General features: G+C 39.1%; 1 protein-coding gene across 4 annotated transcripts in view; it reads right to left on the bottom strand.

The window, feature by feature from the left end:
- LOC127430135 (TPA-induced transmembrane protein) overlaps positions 1 to 14,256 on the bottom strand; it is a 114,116-nt gene extending 99,860 nt beyond the window's left edge. For all 4 annotated transcript variants that reach the window (XM_051679651.1, XM_051679654.1, XM_051679652.1 and 1 more), the window contains exons 1-3: positions 14,104 to 14,256; positions 11,607 to 11,687; positions 10,765 to 10,848 (exon numbers count right to left, since the gene is read on the bottom strand). In XM_051679651.1, the coding sequence (XP_051535611.1) occupies positions 10,765 to 10,848; positions 11,607 to 11,687; positions 14,104 to 14,181 (243 nt within the window). In that variant the 5' untranslated portion in view covers positions 14,182 to 14,256. The remainder of the gene's footprint in view (positions 1 to 10,764; positions 10,849 to 11,606; positions 11,688 to 14,103) is intronic.
- Positions 14,257 to 16,497: the final 2,241 nt, after the last annotated feature.

The raw sequence follows: 16,497 nt of genomic DNA, 5'->3' as shown, positions 1-16,497 counted from the left end.
TGATCTTGAAGGGATGTTGCAAGCCGCTGGCACCCCTCATGATATAATACTGGGAGGAGACTTTAATCTTTTGATGGACTCAGTCCTTGAACATAGTGAAGCAAAAGTGTGCAAGCCCCCTAGAGCAACATTGACACTTCACAGGATGTGTAAAAATCTTGGTCTTACAGATAAGTCCCTCATTTCATCTGTTGTTGATTGCTCAATTGGAAACATTTTAGTCTCAGATCACGCCCTGGTGAGTTGAGGTGTTGCCACATACGGAGAAAAAGAAATCATATAGTTGGCACTTTAATGTATCCCTTTTGCAAAATCCTGAATTTCAACAAATGTTAAAAGGCTGAAATCAATGTTTATATCCAAGATCCAGCTAGACGTAAAAATATTGTCTAAAAGTTTGGCAAATCGATTAAGTAAAGTTATGACATCTCTTATACATATAGATCAGGTGGGGTTTATTCGGGGCCGCAGCTCTTCTGATAACATTAGGCGTTTCATCAATATCATGTGGTCAGTGGGGCCTGGGTAGCTCAGCAAGTAAAGACGCTGACTACCACACCTGGAGTCGCAAGTTCGAATCCAGGGCGTGCTGAGTGACTCCAGTCAGGCTTCCTAAGCAAACAATTGGCCCGGTTTCTATGGTGGGTAGAGTCACATTGGGTTAACCTCCTCGTGGTCGCTATAATATGGTTCTTGCTCTCGGTGGGGTGCGTGGTGAGTTATGAGTGGATGCCACGGAGAACAGTGTGAGCCACTACATGTGCAAGGTCTCCGCGGTAACGCGCTCAACAAGCCATGTGATAAGATACGTGGATTGATGGTCTCAGGTGCGGAGGCAACTGAGATTTGTCCTCCGCCACCCGGACTGAGGCGAGTCACTACGCCACCACGAGGACCTAGAGCGCTTTGGGAATTGGGCATGCCAAACTGGGGAGAAAAAGTGGAAAAAATCCCCCCCCCCCAAAAAAAATATCATGTGGTCAGTGGCGAATGATCAGACTCTGGTCGCTGCCATCTCACTTGATGCCAAAAAGGTGTTTGATATGGTAAAATGGGATTATCTTTAAGATTTTGGAAATATACGGTTTCGGGAATACTTTTATTGGATGGATTAAGTTACTTTATAGACACCCGGTAGCGGCGGTACAGACAAATGGATTAATTTCAGATTATTTTACTCTGGATAGGGGCACCCGGCAGGGTTGCCCTCTTTCCCCATTATTGTTCTGTCTTGCCCTGGAAACATTAGCAGGTAGGGCATATAAGCGTTTGCTTTATGCAGATGATATTTTATTATTCGTCTCTGACCCTACTAGATCGATGCCTTGCCTCCACAGAATTATTCATTCCTTTTCTAAGTTCTCGGGATACAGAGTTAATTGGTCTAAATCCAAAGCTTTGGCTCTGACAGCGTACTGCCCAGTAACTGCTTTTCAGCCGGCGCCTTTCAGTGGCCCAAACAGGGCATTAAGTATTTAGGTATTTTATTCCCTGCAAATTTGTGTGATTTAGTTAGAGTTAAGTTTGACCCTTTAATAAAAAGTTTTGAGCGATGTGGGCAGGTGGGCTTCATTACATTCATCTATGATTGGGAAGGTTAATGTTATTAAAATGAATTCTATTCCATAACTCAACTACCTGCTACAGTCTCTGCCTATAGATATCCCCCTCTCTTATTTCAAGCAATTTGATAGCATAGCGAAGTCTTTCATTTGGAATGGTAAACATCCCAGATTACATTTCAGTAAGCTGCATAGGCCGATTGACAATGGTGGGCTAGGCCTACCCAAGATTTTGTTTTATTATTATGCATTCGGTCTCAGACATTTGGCTCACCTGTCACGTCCACCTGAGAGAGCCCCTCCCTGGTTTTGTATTGAACAGGAAGTTCTTGCAAAGCCATTGCAAAGCCTTTCTATCAAACTAACTGGAGAAGTTACACCCCATTATCTCACAATTGCACTCTGTATTTGCAAAAGTGTTCAGAGTGTTTAATTCAGACATTTATTTAAATGTTGCCTCAAGCATATGGATGAATCCAAAATTAATGAATGGATGAATCTGACACTGGTCAGAGTGGATTGTGAGGGGGGTTGAAAATTTAGTTCAACATTTTGGTTGAAGGTTCAGAGTTTTATGTGTGATGTATTGGGCACTCAAATTTAATTTTGCCCCAGACTCTGTATTTTAGGTGATGGGGTGGTCATCAATATAGAGAATAAGCACATACAAAATTGGGTCCTAACCAACGTCTTGATCGCCAGACAAATAGTTTTAAGGCGATGGAAGTTGGCTGGAGCACCCCCATTTCAGGAGTGGTGCTCAGAGATGGGGAGGGTGGCAGCTTTTGAAGAAGTGTCATCTGGAAGACTGGGGAATTTGGACTTGTTTGTGGGGAAATGTGGCAAATATCTGGCATTTTTGGAGGGCTCTCGGGGAGGGGCAGTGGATAGTGGTTAATGTGTGTAATTATTGCAATTAGTGCAACTTTTTTAAATTTACAGTAATTGAGATAGATACATCAAAATTCACTTGTTACACTGACCATTTAAAATGAACTAGTAAATTTAAATGTGCTTAAAAATGTGCTTGAAAATTCTTAATGTTAACATTTTCACTCAAATTGGGTGAATCTTTGCTTGTCTTTAAAAAATTGCATGTCTGCAAACATTAAAACAGCAAATTATGTTTCATATGTGTACAGGGGACATTTAAGGTATAAAACAGTTGCCCCCCCTACAAGCACACTTGGCCCGCCCAGTCAAAATGGTCTAAAACTGCCCGTCTCCCACATGGCTGTGAGTGCTCCTCTCGCTCTCTCTCTCTGTCTTTCATGTGCAAGCATAGACCGAGAGACAGTGAAGATATACCACGTGATGATGGTTTAAGTGGAGTTTCTTGCTTCTAGGCCTATCAGTCAAAATGACGGACACCGTTTTGTATAACGATGAACGTCTCAAAATCTTGCGCTCAAACGCAAGATTCTGAGAAAAATAAAGAGTCAAATGAGAATGTGCATAAAATACGCTATACCGGTAAACGGCATGTCAGCATCCCAGTGTAACTCAACATGGCCTAACACATTCATAAAAACCTAACTCAAGCCCCCACATTCCAAGTCGTAAATTATACTGATCAAAATCGCGCCAAAATCAAACAAAGGGAGTCCAAAAAAGACTACAAATCCCATGAAGCTTTGCTCACTAAAGGATCGAACTCTCAACTCCTATTGGATGAGGCACACAACAGAACGTCCCTCAAACATGACATCATCAGGAGTTGAAATACCTCTGAAATGCTTCTGGGATTTGCTTCCAGCAACTTTGTTCACCGGGTATAGATGCAGCTCATCGCTGCTCTCAGGTGCAACCTCGTGGCACAAGGAAGTAATGTCCGACTTGAAACTGTGGCCATACAATCTCCATCTCGCTGGACGGGTTGAGATTACTCTGTGTTCAACCGAACACTCTAACGGATCCGAAGGAGACTGCCGAGCAATCTGCATCTTCATCCGTTTGCCTACAGAAGTGAAGAGATTAAAGATTTCTCTTCCATCTTCAATCAAGTCGACATTTCTGAGTTCTCCGCCAGCCCGCCAAGAATCAACAGCCGTACCGCCCGCCGACAGAGCGAGGAAATGGCCTCCCGTCATCACCCGAGCCTCAAGGAACCGGGTCAGAGTTAAAGGACAGAGGAAAACACATTCTACCTGTGTCCTCATGCAATTCAAGTAAGAGGTTTACGTCTGGGCAGAGATACAATATTATAGTGTGTTATTCTTGTGTTTCAAGGTTTTTGCTTGTACAGTTTACGGACCGCTATATCCGCTCATTATTAATACTCAGGGTATTAATTATCACAAATTTGTTTTGCTGTATTGTGGTCCAACCAAATTGGACTGTAGTGCAATTTCGCCATCGCGGGTGAGACAGGTAAACGGAGTTCATCCGTTAAAGAGTCAAAGTATGCGGGACTGTTTACGAGCCGTCCATCGTGTCTCTGAGATATGAACTAAAAGCTGCTTTCTCTCACACGATCGCGAAATCGGCTTTAGGGCCGTCACTTCTCTCTCTCTCTCGTACTAACCACACACACACACACACTCACACGACCCCTCACAAACATTCTGGCACACATTTTTGGCTCCTAGATAGCTTAATGCTAAAGCCCAGCTTTGTCCCAAAGCTATCGTACAAGCGGATACACACGGTAACTGGTAGATGCCATTGACTGGTTTCTCGCCGCCCCCATTCGCGGTCATATTCCCTGGCCGGAAGTCTCGCGTGACATACTCTCCATGAGAGTCACGTCCGCCATTTTGTGCGCGTCCCTCCTTACACACACACACACACACACACACACACACACACACACACACACACACACACACACACACACACACACACACACACACACCTTATGTGTTATAGGATTATTTTTATTTCCATATCTAATCATATCACTGTTTAGTTTGTAGTTGTAAGTCGGAAGTTTAATGACTGCATTGTATTAATTATTAATTGATATTACTGCATAAATAAACTTTGTTATATTACAAAGAGAAGTGTTTTGGTTTGTTTTGCATACGCCTGTGTCATGCTGACGGGATGTCAGTGCTCGGATTCAAACCTTCATTCATTGTTTTTTCCCGAAAATCGATATTCTTCGGATGTCGATTTTCCTAAAAAAACAATCTAATATTGAGACTTTTTACTATCTGGTTATTAGTCCCTGATTCCAGGGTGGTGCCCCATCAATGTTAATCCTTATTAATACTCTATTGATTGATCGTTGATAATTATCTTTGATGATTGTTGAATTTGAATGATCAATAAGCTAGTGTTAATTTTAATTAATGTTTCATCGATGTTAACAATTAACAATTATTTTTGATAATTGTTGATTTAAAGGATTAAAAATTGATTGATTTTCATCAATGTTCTATTGATTTTAATAATTAATCATTATCTTTGATAATGATTAATTATTGCTAATAACCAAACTTGCTCCTAAACGTAGCACACTACGTTTACTGGAGCCCCATGTGAGGTTTTAATGAGTTAGATTCAATTAATTAATTTAAATATTAATTAATAACTAAAGAAATATTTATTAATTATTTCTTATAGTAACACTGATCTAAACAACCAGTAAAGCCCTACAAGATGCTGGTTAATGGAGAAAAATAACCTTGGGAGAAACCAGGCTCACTGTGGGGGCCAGTTCCCTCTGGCTAACCAGCATGAATATAATGCCAATATTAGTTATTTATGTGCAGTGTAGGTCATGGTTTAAGATTATTAAACTAAGTAAGTGTTAAGGTCCAGTTTTTTAAAAAAAAAAGAATTTTTATGAACTAAGATTAATGACTAATGTCTTTGAAGTCCATCCTGGATTAACTTCAGAAGTTCACATAGATGCTTTGTCCTTTGTTTGTTGGCTGATGAAGGCTTTTGTTGGCAATTAAATTATCATCTATGTATTCCATTTCAAGTGTGTAGTCCATCAATAGACAAAGGTGATGCAGACAGAGATCTGTGAGGTGCATCGCAGTTCAACCATCTGGTCATTTCGGTAAGGTTCGGTGGGGTCCATCCTAAGTCCAAGTTCAGGCAGTGCATATGAAGTATCTGATATCTTACAGTTTGAGTTGGCATCAGTTCATCCTCTGAAGTCCATCGTAAAAGACTGAAATTATGTCTGGCTATCACCGGCTGCATTTAGTCACCATCACTCAGAGACACATAGCAGTGGAGTCCGACACCAAGCAGGAACGGAGCTGGATCTGGCCGGCTCAGGTAACCATGGGATATGAATCCCGAGGTTGAGACATGGAAACAAATAGAATAATATTAGTCTAGATGTCATTCAATTTTATGCAGAGTTATAGATCATGATAGATGTTTCTGGTTCCAGCAGACCTGACTAAAGCAGCTTAATTTTAAGTAGATGGATAAATTAGGTGTATGCCTAGCTAAATAGAGGAGTCTTTAGTCTAGACTTAAACTGAGTGAGTGTGTCTGCGTCCCGAACAGTGTTAGGGAGACTATTTCATAGTTTAGGAGCCAAATAGGAAAAGGATCTTCCTCCTTTTGTGGATTTTGATATTCTAGAATCTATTAACAAGCCAGAATATTGTGATCGTAATGAACGTGATGGAATATAGCTTGTCAGAAGGTCACTTAAGTACTGTGGAGCTAGACCATTCAAAGCTTTGTATTTAGTTAACAAAATTTTAAAATACGAAATTTAACAGGTAGCTAATGTAATGACATTAAAATGGGGCTAATATGATAATATTTCTTGGTTCTAGTCAGCACTCTGGCAGCTGCATTTTGAGCCAACTGAAGTTTATTTATTGAACTTGCTGGATATCCTCCCAGTAATGCATTACAACAATCTAGTCTTGAGGTCATGAATGCATGAATTCGTTTTTTGCCAACAGCAACAGAGAGCATGTGTCATAACTTAGCAATATTTCTGAGGTGGAAGAATACTGTTCTACAAACATTGGAAATTTTCAAAGGATAGATAGGTAACATATAACACCCAAGTTCTTCGCTGTAGAAGACAACGTAACAGTACATCCATTGAGAGTCAAATTCTATTTTAGCAGCTTTTGGTCCAATAATTAGTACCTCTGTTTTGACAGAATTGAGTAGAAGGAAATTTCTGGCCATCCAATCTTTGATTTAATTGATACACTCTGCTAATTTGGAGAATTGTGAATTTTCGTTGGGTTTAGAAGAAATATAAAGTTGGGTATCGTCGACATAACAGTGGAAACGTATTCTAAGATTCCTGATAATATCTCCCAAGGGATGCATGTAGAAGGACAAAAGCAGAGGCCCTAAAACTGATCCCTGTGGCACTCCATACTTTTGTTTGATTTGACAATTCCTCATTTACACATACAAAGTGGTAGCAGTCTGAAAAATAGGACCTAAACCATGCTAATGCAAGTCCACTAATGCCAACATAATTCTCCAGCCTATTCAAGAGAATGTCATGATCTATCTTGTCGAAGGCAGCACTAAGATCTAAAAGCACTAGAAGAGAAATATAGCCACGATCAGTTGATAAGAGCAAGTCATTTGTAACTCTGATAAGTGCAGTCTCTGTACAGTGATGGGGCCTAAATCTTGACTGAAATTGTTAATCTATACCATTTCTCTGTAGAAATTAACATAGTTGGGAAGATGCTACCTTTTCTAGTATTTTCGACATAAATAGTAGATTTGAAATCAGTCTGTAATTAGCCAATTCTCCAGGATCAAGCTGTGGCTTCTTAAAAAGCGGTTTGATAACTGCCATTTTAAAGTTTCTTGGGACATGTCCTAAGGATAGCAAGTTAATATTGATTAATGGTTAACATTAAGAAGAGGTTCTGAGATTACAGGGAATAGCTCTTTTAAGAGCTTAGCTGGTATTGGATCTAACATACATGTTTTGTTAGCTCTTCATGAACTATGACAGCAAAGGATTGAAGTTGCTTGAGAGGAAAATTATGAGACACTGTTTTCTGAGGTGCTGTGACAGTTGATTGCATAGTTCCAATTTTATTTCTGATTATTTCAATTTTATCAGTAAAAAAATTTATGAAGTCATTACTATTGTGCTGCGACGGAATATCTGGTTCAGTTTTATTCCTAACCAATTTAGCCACAGTACTGAATAAACAACTAGGATTGTTGTGGGTATTTTCTGAGTTTGCTAAAATATGCTGACCTGGCAGCTTTTAGTGCCTGTCTGTAGCTACAGACGCTATCCATCCATGCACTGCAAAATACCTCTAATTTTGTATTCTTCCACTTGCGCTCCATTTTCTAAGCTGCTCTCTTGAGAGCATGAGTGTGATCATTGTACCATGGTGCAGGGCTTTTTTCTTGAATTTTCTTTAATCGAAGGGGGGCAACACTATCAAGAGTGCTAGAGAAGACTATTTATATTCTCTGTTATTACATCAAGTTCTTCTAGACTTTTTGACTTACTGAGTATGTGAAACAATTCTGGAAGATTATTAGTGAAGCTATCTTTAGTGGTCGAAAGAATAGTTCTACCTGAACTGTGTGGTGTAGATTGAGTGACATTAGCTGATCGCAGCAAACAAGAGACGAGGTAATGAATTGAGATGTCATTGCTCTGCATAAGAATTTCTATAGTATCAACATCAACTCCATATGACAGAATTAAATCTAGCATATAATTATGGCGATGAGTTGGTCCGGTCACATTTTGTCTGACTCCAAGAGAGTTGAGAATATCAATAAATGCTAATCCCAATATGTCATTTTCATTATCTATGTGAATGTTGAAGTTACCAAAAATTAAAACTCTATCTACATTACTACATTACTAGATCTGATAGAAAATTAGCAAATGCACCAAGGAAATCTGAGTATGGCCTAGGGGATCTATATACTGTAGCAAGGGCAAAAGATGACAGAAATTTTTTAGTTATATCTGATGGTGTCACATTAAGCATTTTTAGTTCAAAAGACAAACTTATATCTTGTCCTCTGAGTAACACCAAAAACTTCACTGTAAATTATAGCAACACCTCCTCCTCGACACTTCAGACGAGGCTCATGTATATAACAATAACCTGAGGGATTAGATTAATTTAAACTAATATATTCATCCAGTTTAAGATAGTTTTCAGTCAAACAGAGCACATCCAAACTATGATCTGTAATAATTTCATTTACAATTAGTGTTTTGGTAAAAAGAGATCTAATGTTTAGTAGCCTTACATTTATATGATGTTTATCTTCAAATTTTTTGTTTTTCTCAAGTTTGACATTAATCAAATTTTTTCTTTAGTGAGGGGTTTGTGTTTGGTAGTTTGGGGAACAGACAAAGTCTCTATATGATATTCTAGGTGATACAGTCTCTATGTGTTGTAGCTTATGTGACCTGTGTGACGTCTGAAGGCAGCTAGCAGACGTTCGGATAAACCAGTTTGTCTGCTTCCTGACCTGGTCCCCAATTAGTCAAATACTGTCACTATTCAGACTATGAGCCAAATTACTAGAGAGGAGAGCGGCACCCTCCCTGGAGGAATGAAGTCCATCTCTATTTAGCAGGTCAGGTCTACCCCAAAAACTCTTCCAATTGTCTATATGCTATTTTCCGGACACCACTCAGACATCCAGCCGTTCATTGATTGAAACCCTAACAGGAACAGGAGAGTGGTGTGGCTTTGCTGAGCATGTATGCGCTGAGACGTCACCCAAACGCCCTTCTGCGGGGGCTCTAGAGCCGGAACCAAAGTGTGTGTGTTGCTTGCTGTACTATCCGCATCTGAAACAGTATCTACCGGCTTCTCTTTCTCACTGGCCTCCACTAGTGTTCGGATGTGTGTCTCTAACTCATTAACCTTCTCCGTCAGCCTGACTAATTCCTTACATTTATCACATGTAAATCCCTCACTGCTGACGGAAGACGCTATAATAAACATGTGGCATGCAATGCAGGAAGATATAACATGAGCAGATGCCATGACTTACCTCAATTGTTTGTTGTTTTTGTTATGGTTGTTCTTGAGTGGCGAGGGTTTGAGATCGATGTGGTTCCTGATCAGCAGATGTTTGAGATAGATGCAATAATCCATGAAAAACACAGTGGAGAAACCGAATGCACACAGTCGAGATGTAGACAAGCGGGAAAACCCGAAGCACATGTTAAAATGGCAAAGGATAAAACGATGAACGTATAAGAATAAGCAATACTAAGCAGACTAGCAAGCTACAAACACTCGTGCAGTGTGCCGACAGCAACCAGAAACAGGAAGTCCTGTAAGTGGGCGTGATCAGTGGGTTAGTGTCCTCTACTGTGTCCCCTGAATCAGCCAGGGCCAATCGAATGACAAAAGATTGGATCGAGGGCTGACATTCAATGGATCGCAGCGAGTGACACATCCCGACCCAGAATCAGGTCGTCTACGAGTCATTTAGCACCAGGTCCTCCACAAACGTGCGGTACGTGATGGGAGGGAGCAGCACTCATCCGGCCGCGCCCCGGCTCCGTCTCGAACAGCTCTCCTTGCCGGGCCTTCGCGGGCCGCTATCCAGGGCCAACCAGAGTCCCACGGCGCTGTGGTACCATTACGTTTAGGGGGGATTCTGACTTCGAGGAGTTCAGTCATAATCCCACAGATTTACACAAATTATTCTGTTAAAAAGTTTACATCCCCTTTGTTCTTTATATTGTGTGGTTCTTCCTTGATTATCAATGGCCGTCTCTATCTTTTATGATATTTTCTTTGTCCTAAGCAGTGAAGCTGCCCACAGTTATTAAGGAAAATCCTGCAGGTACTGCACTTTTTTTTTTTTTCAGCATCTTCTGCATATTTGCATTTTTTTTTAACAGTGGCTATATGATGCTGAGATCGAGCTTTTGACAGCAAGGACAACTGAAGAACTTGTACACAACCATTAAAAAAGGTGCAAACATTGATGCTCAAGAAGGCAACACACATAAGAACCAAAGGGATGTAAACTTTTGAACAGGTTGACATGTAAATTGTTATTTTGTTATGTGGGATATGTGTAAATACCTGTTATGTAGTTTGTGAAGTTTACAATAAATTGTAAAAAGTGTAAAGTGTGAACTCAACTGTGTGTGCGAGTGTGTGTACATACATGCATGCACACGCACACATATACATTATATACTGTATATATATATCTGTATCTGTCAAATTACACTTCTTTCTGTAACACTTGGGAAAAATATCTATAGAGTTTTCACAAAAAGAATTACCTCTGAGGTAAATATTCTGCTTACAGACTCATCATCAATAGCATCTCCATCCACATTGTGCTGTTCCCTGTTGTTGTCAGAGACCTGAACACACATACAAAGCCAGACACACAGGTGAAACTTTTTTCACACTGCAAGCATTTTAAATAGATTAACGTTATTTTAATAAAATAAAACCACAGAAGGAGTGCAATTACTGTATCAGATAATTGGCACCATTCAGTGCTTTTCAACTACGTGTGCATATTTCAACTTTTGGGTCAATGCATATCAAATATCCCGCTAGAAATATGGTAGGACGTGCTGAAGCGAGAATGAAACTGTTAAGCAGTGTCAGAAATTAACTTTATGTAAAAGGGGCAATATTTGCTCCAGAATTTTTTTTATTTTACTTTTGAGTATATTTTTCCAACCATTTAGAACATAAACTGTGTCTCATCAGTTTATGTCCAAAACATCAATTTAATGAATTCATTAATAGAAATTCACAATGTAGAGAATTTATTACCTCTTAATATAAGAATGAAATCAACATCAGCTCATATTTGTATGCCATAATTTGTATAACTAGGACTATAATAGAATATCAAGATTTGTAGCAGATGTTACAAATACAAAAACAGATTAATTCATTATAAGGGAATTTTTTTGCCCCCACATTTTGACTTTCGGGGGCATTTTGTAATTTTTGGTGGCATTTTTGCCCCATTAATTTCTGACCCTACTCTATGAAGGTTTTGTGCCAAATCAGAAATATTGTGATATAGCCTACAGTCAATCTGCAAGCTTTGATTTATTTCTTCAGCCAGTCTACAGCTGCACGAATGTGGCATTGAGCTTACCTGTGGCACTGATAGAAGATGAGACACTTCATTTGCTCCTGATTTTGCGTGGTCTGAGCAAGCTCCATTTGCTGGAGTCACCTGTAAACATTTGCACAGTAGTAATTGAGGGGGGTATGTTTATTTTACAAAACAGTTTGTTTCAGAATGCATAAATCTTCTAGTGATGTCCAGTTAGTGAACAAATCGTTCTTTTGAACTGGTTCTTTTTAGTGAATGAGTTGAACCAGTTCACCAAATCGGACTGAATCGTTTGAAAGAGTTCGCGTCTCGAGTCAACACTGTTCCACAGTTACTCTAACTTAATCTGTCTTTCAGACGTGTCTGACACTGAATCGAAATTAGCCGATTTAAACAGTACATTGAGTCGCTCACATCAGTTCTCCAGTCAACAGTATACTGATCTGAGGACAGCAGCTCTCGCGTCAACACTACACTGAGTCGATCACAGCAGTTTATGAGTCACCAGTACACTGAACTGAGAATTGCCTCTTTTGGACATAATACTGAGAACTGCTGATCAGTGAGCAGCTGATGAGCATGCGTGAACCGAGGACTTGAAGTTGAGAGGTGTAAACGAATTTTACTATTGAGTATTGTGCATGCAGATTATATCTGAAGTTGTTATGAGCAGGATCAATGGTTTCTGTAAAAAAAAAAAAAAGGGTGAATTGATTAAGACTAGTTTAATCACTTTATATGCTTTAGACATGTGTAGAACATCCGCGTTTGTATATCAGTGTCAGTATTGGGTGCTTTAGGAGAAAAACTTTAATGTAGGATGTACTGTAAGATCACTGAATGAAATATTGTCATAATATGACAATATTATTATAACTTAATTAAATACAATTTAATAATCAGCATTGCATTTACATATGCTGTATTGAATGTGTTTGAGTGTGTATTCTACGGCGCTGGAGTATTAGCATTATATACAGTGACATCATTACGCGACGACGTAAATTAACTGATGAATTGGTTTTTTGAACTGGTTTATTGAAACGAACCGTCCGGAAAAGGATCAGACTTGTCATCACTAACATCTTCATCTTGTCATTCTATTCTTAAATAGTTTAGATAGACAGACAAACAGACAGAACACACCCATTCAGAGACAAATATTGCACTATAAAGACAGTATATAGTAGACTATAAAATATATCTTTTAACAACCATGAAAAAATATTTTAAAATGAGTGCCATGTTACTATCATGGTACCAGTGTTATTAGCAGGGTTGGGGAGTATCGGAATATATGTAACGGGAATACGTATTTAAAATACAAAATATAAGTAACTGTATTCCACTACAGTTACAATTTAAATCATTGGTATTTAGAATAAAGTTACATTCAAAAAGTATTTTGATTACTGAAGAGATTACTTAGCATTTTATTGTCATTTGTTTCATTTAATATTTAGTCCTTTCAGATGGAAAACATTTATACATATAAATGATGCGATCCAAAGTGCATTTGAACAGTGGTGAAACATTTTCTTATGATGGGTTACAAGCAGACAGAGAAGTACGTTTGAAGTTTGGAGCAGAAGAAATAGAAATAAACCTTGTGTAAACTGTCAGCTTTATGCTAAGCTAAAATGCTATTTCTAGCCATTTTACATGCACGTTACCAGGCATGATCATATTTTTTTATCAAGAAAATTCATGTTGGATGATAATTCTTTTTTACTAGTAAGACCTTTGATATTAGGGCAAAAATTGTATTCTTTATAATAATAATTTTTGTATTGTTTTCCTGTAAAAATATCTAAAAATCCTTAAAACAAGATAAATTTGATCGATCATGTTTTAGAAACAACAATGCATAAGATATTTATGTTTTTCAGAGAATGTATTTTTAACGTGTATTTTGTCTGACTGTACTGGCAGAGTTTTTATAGAACAGGTTGAAAAAAATCTACCACTGCTGAAGAAGTAATCCAAAGTATTTAGAATACATTACTGACCTTGATTAATCTTACGAAATACATTACAAATTACATTTTACAGCATGTATTCTGTAATCTGTAGTGGAATACATTTCAAAAGTAACCCTCCCAACCCTGGTTATTAGCACATGGTACCAAGGTACTACCATGTTTTTAGACATATACAATGGTACAGTATATGGACATATACCCTGGTATATGTTACTTAACATTATAGTAGGCTAATCATTAATTACCACAGTAGATCAAACTACCATAATATTTCCATGTTGTATGTTACCATCACAATTGTACCATGGTACCACCACTGCAGGCTATTCTTTTTTGTGATTAAAATTATATATATATTCTCCACATATGGAGTGAACAAATAGAAGGAAACAATACTGGCCCTCTGAGTGAAACTGAGGCTCTCTTTAAAAGACAGGACGTGTGCGCACTTGCACAAACATCTACAGATCATGAGTTAACTAAACTAGTCCCTGGTCAGAATACTAAAATAGAATGAATCAATGAATAAAAGAAAACATTTGCAAACAACTTGCCTCGGTGCTTTGGTCAGTGGCGACGTTATTGTTGTAACCGACAACAATAGTCTTTAACTCCAGCGCGTCGTCGCCCATAGTCACAATCCCACGACTCTACCCTGATCTGCCTTTATTACCCGGAACTGAGGCATTTATAAGACGCGTTACGCAAGGGCTTTCTCTAGGTTTGTTTTGTGGTTAGAGTTATGTTTTGTCGTTGATACATTTAAAAACAAAGAATATAAAATAATAATTTGATTTTCATAATTTGAGTTTCTTATCAATGTAGAAGAGGTTTGTTATGATATGCAGATGAAATTAAGTTTTAAAGTGCGTCACGTAGATCCCCATTTGAGTTATAAGTTACGTGTTTAAAGTGTGTAAAGAAGCGAACTGAAAGTAAGAGTCACAATTTCTGAAAAACAGCTGTAATGTGTTGCATGACCGAAACTTGTTGTGGGTGTATTGAAATACGCAGGAGTATTTCAGTGTATTTGGTTAGATAGCCACGTTGAATCTCGGAGAAAATTACCATTTTTTTTTTTTTTTTTGACTGAACACAGGTGTGTCAAGTCGCATTCCAAAAGACTTGCTGCCCCCTTTTGGACACATGGCAAACGTTTTGTTAAATTGTTTGCCTACAACTCAAAATGTTGTCACAAATGAGGGGAGGACTGGCCATTGGGAGCACCGGGAGTTTTCCCAGTGGGCCGCTGGGTAATTTGAGCCTGTTGCTAAGCAAGTACTGGCAGGTTCTACAGGAAAATAGGCAGCTTTCATGTATATTTTAAACTAATATATGTATGTTGGGAAAAAGGTTTTCAGACATGTTATTTGTCTGAGCTATAAAGTTTTTTTGTGCTTTCTCCATAAAATCCAGTTTTATATGTTTTAAAGTTATGACAGTTTTTGCACTGTTGGGGTCCGATGGCATGATTAGCAGTCAATAGAAATGTCTTTTTTTTGGGGTGGGGCCTGGGTAGCTCAGTGAGTATTGATGCTGACTACCACCCCTGGAGTCGCGAGTTCGAATCCAGGGCGTGCTGAGTGACTCCAGCCAGGTCTCCTAAGCAACCAAATTGGCACGGTTGCTAGGGAGGGTAGAGTCACATGGGGTAACCACCTTGTGGTCGCTATAATGTGTGGTTCTTGCTCTCGGTAGGGCGCGTGGTGAGTTGTGCGTGGATGCCGTGGAGAATAGCGTGGGCCTCCACACGCGCTACGTGCTCAATAAGCCACGTGATCAAATGCACGGATTGATGGTCTCAGACGCGGAGGCAACTGAGATTCATCCTCTGCCACCCGGATTGAAGCGAGTCACTACACCACCACGAGGACTTAGAGTGCATTGGGAATTGGCATTCCAAACTGGGGAGAAAAGGGGAGAAATAAATAAATAAATAAAAATCTTTTTTCTTTTTCTTTTTTTTTTCTTTTTTTTACACAAAAATTTGACATTGAGCCAGAAAATTAAATCAATGATCCGGTGTGTTATGGTGAGGAGTGTTGTGGGCTGGGTTTGGTGGGCTGTTCTGGCAGGGCCGTAGCAAGGTATTCTGGGACCCCTGATTGTATATTGGTCAGTGCCCCTTTCCTATTAAAAAAATAAAGTTTAGAATTTGTTGTTGGGCCCCCCTGGACCTGTGGGCCCCTAGAATCATTACCACCTTTCACCCCACTATCCACAGCCCTGCAAAAGTCCAGGGCCACTTTTTTGTCCTAGTCCGTCCCTGGTCACAATGGACCTTATGCTGCATTGCATTCAAAGACATTTGTGGGATATACCTTAACATCTCCGAACATAAGGCATTCCATTGCCAGATGCCCAAGTAGGTAGGGGAGAGCAGGGCTCAAATTAATGCGGGCTAGTTGTAACACACGTGGTTTGAACGTTTCCACACATGGTGGTAAGACAAAACTTCATTTGTTTACTTGTTGCCATATCAACACTGTGTAGAAAAAAAAAGTTATTGCCAAAAGTTCGTTTAATGTAGCAAAAGTAAAAAATTCACACAAAAGTTAATTTTCATCTCTGTTTTTAGTGTTTATATTTAAAACGAGGCAAACTTGGTATTATTTTAATCTCCAATCTGTTAGCTAGCATCTTACATGGTCTTTTAATTGTTAGCTAGCCAGCAGAACTAACGAGCCAAAATCCCAGTTGCGCCGACAGGGCACGTTGTAACGCAGTTAAGAACAAACTATTTACCTTATTCAGCCCGACCCTTTTCGGCGCTCTGCTCTTCCGAATTTTGTCATCTAACTTACTGTTTGTATTGAAGCTACTAAGAAGAGTCGATCAAAATGGATTATGTGTGGGAGCACAGAAAGTATTTTTCATCAAGAGTTGATGGTGTGAGTCTACAGCACCCCTTTACTACGTGAAAAAGCTAGTGAGGTATTTTTTACTGT

Source organism: Myxocyprinus asiaticus, chromosome 39 (assembly GCF_019703515.2).
Source record: "Myxocyprinus asiaticus isolate MX2 ecotype Aquarium Trade chromosome 39, UBuf_Myxa_2, whole genome shotgun sequence".
Classification (NCBI taxonomy): Eukaryota; Metazoa; Chordata; class Actinopteri; order Cypriniformes; family Catostomidae; genus Myxocyprinus; species Myxocyprinus asiaticus.
The sequence above is the reverse complement of the archived record's forward strand: the minus strand, read 5'-3'. Positions and strand labels throughout refer to the sequence as shown.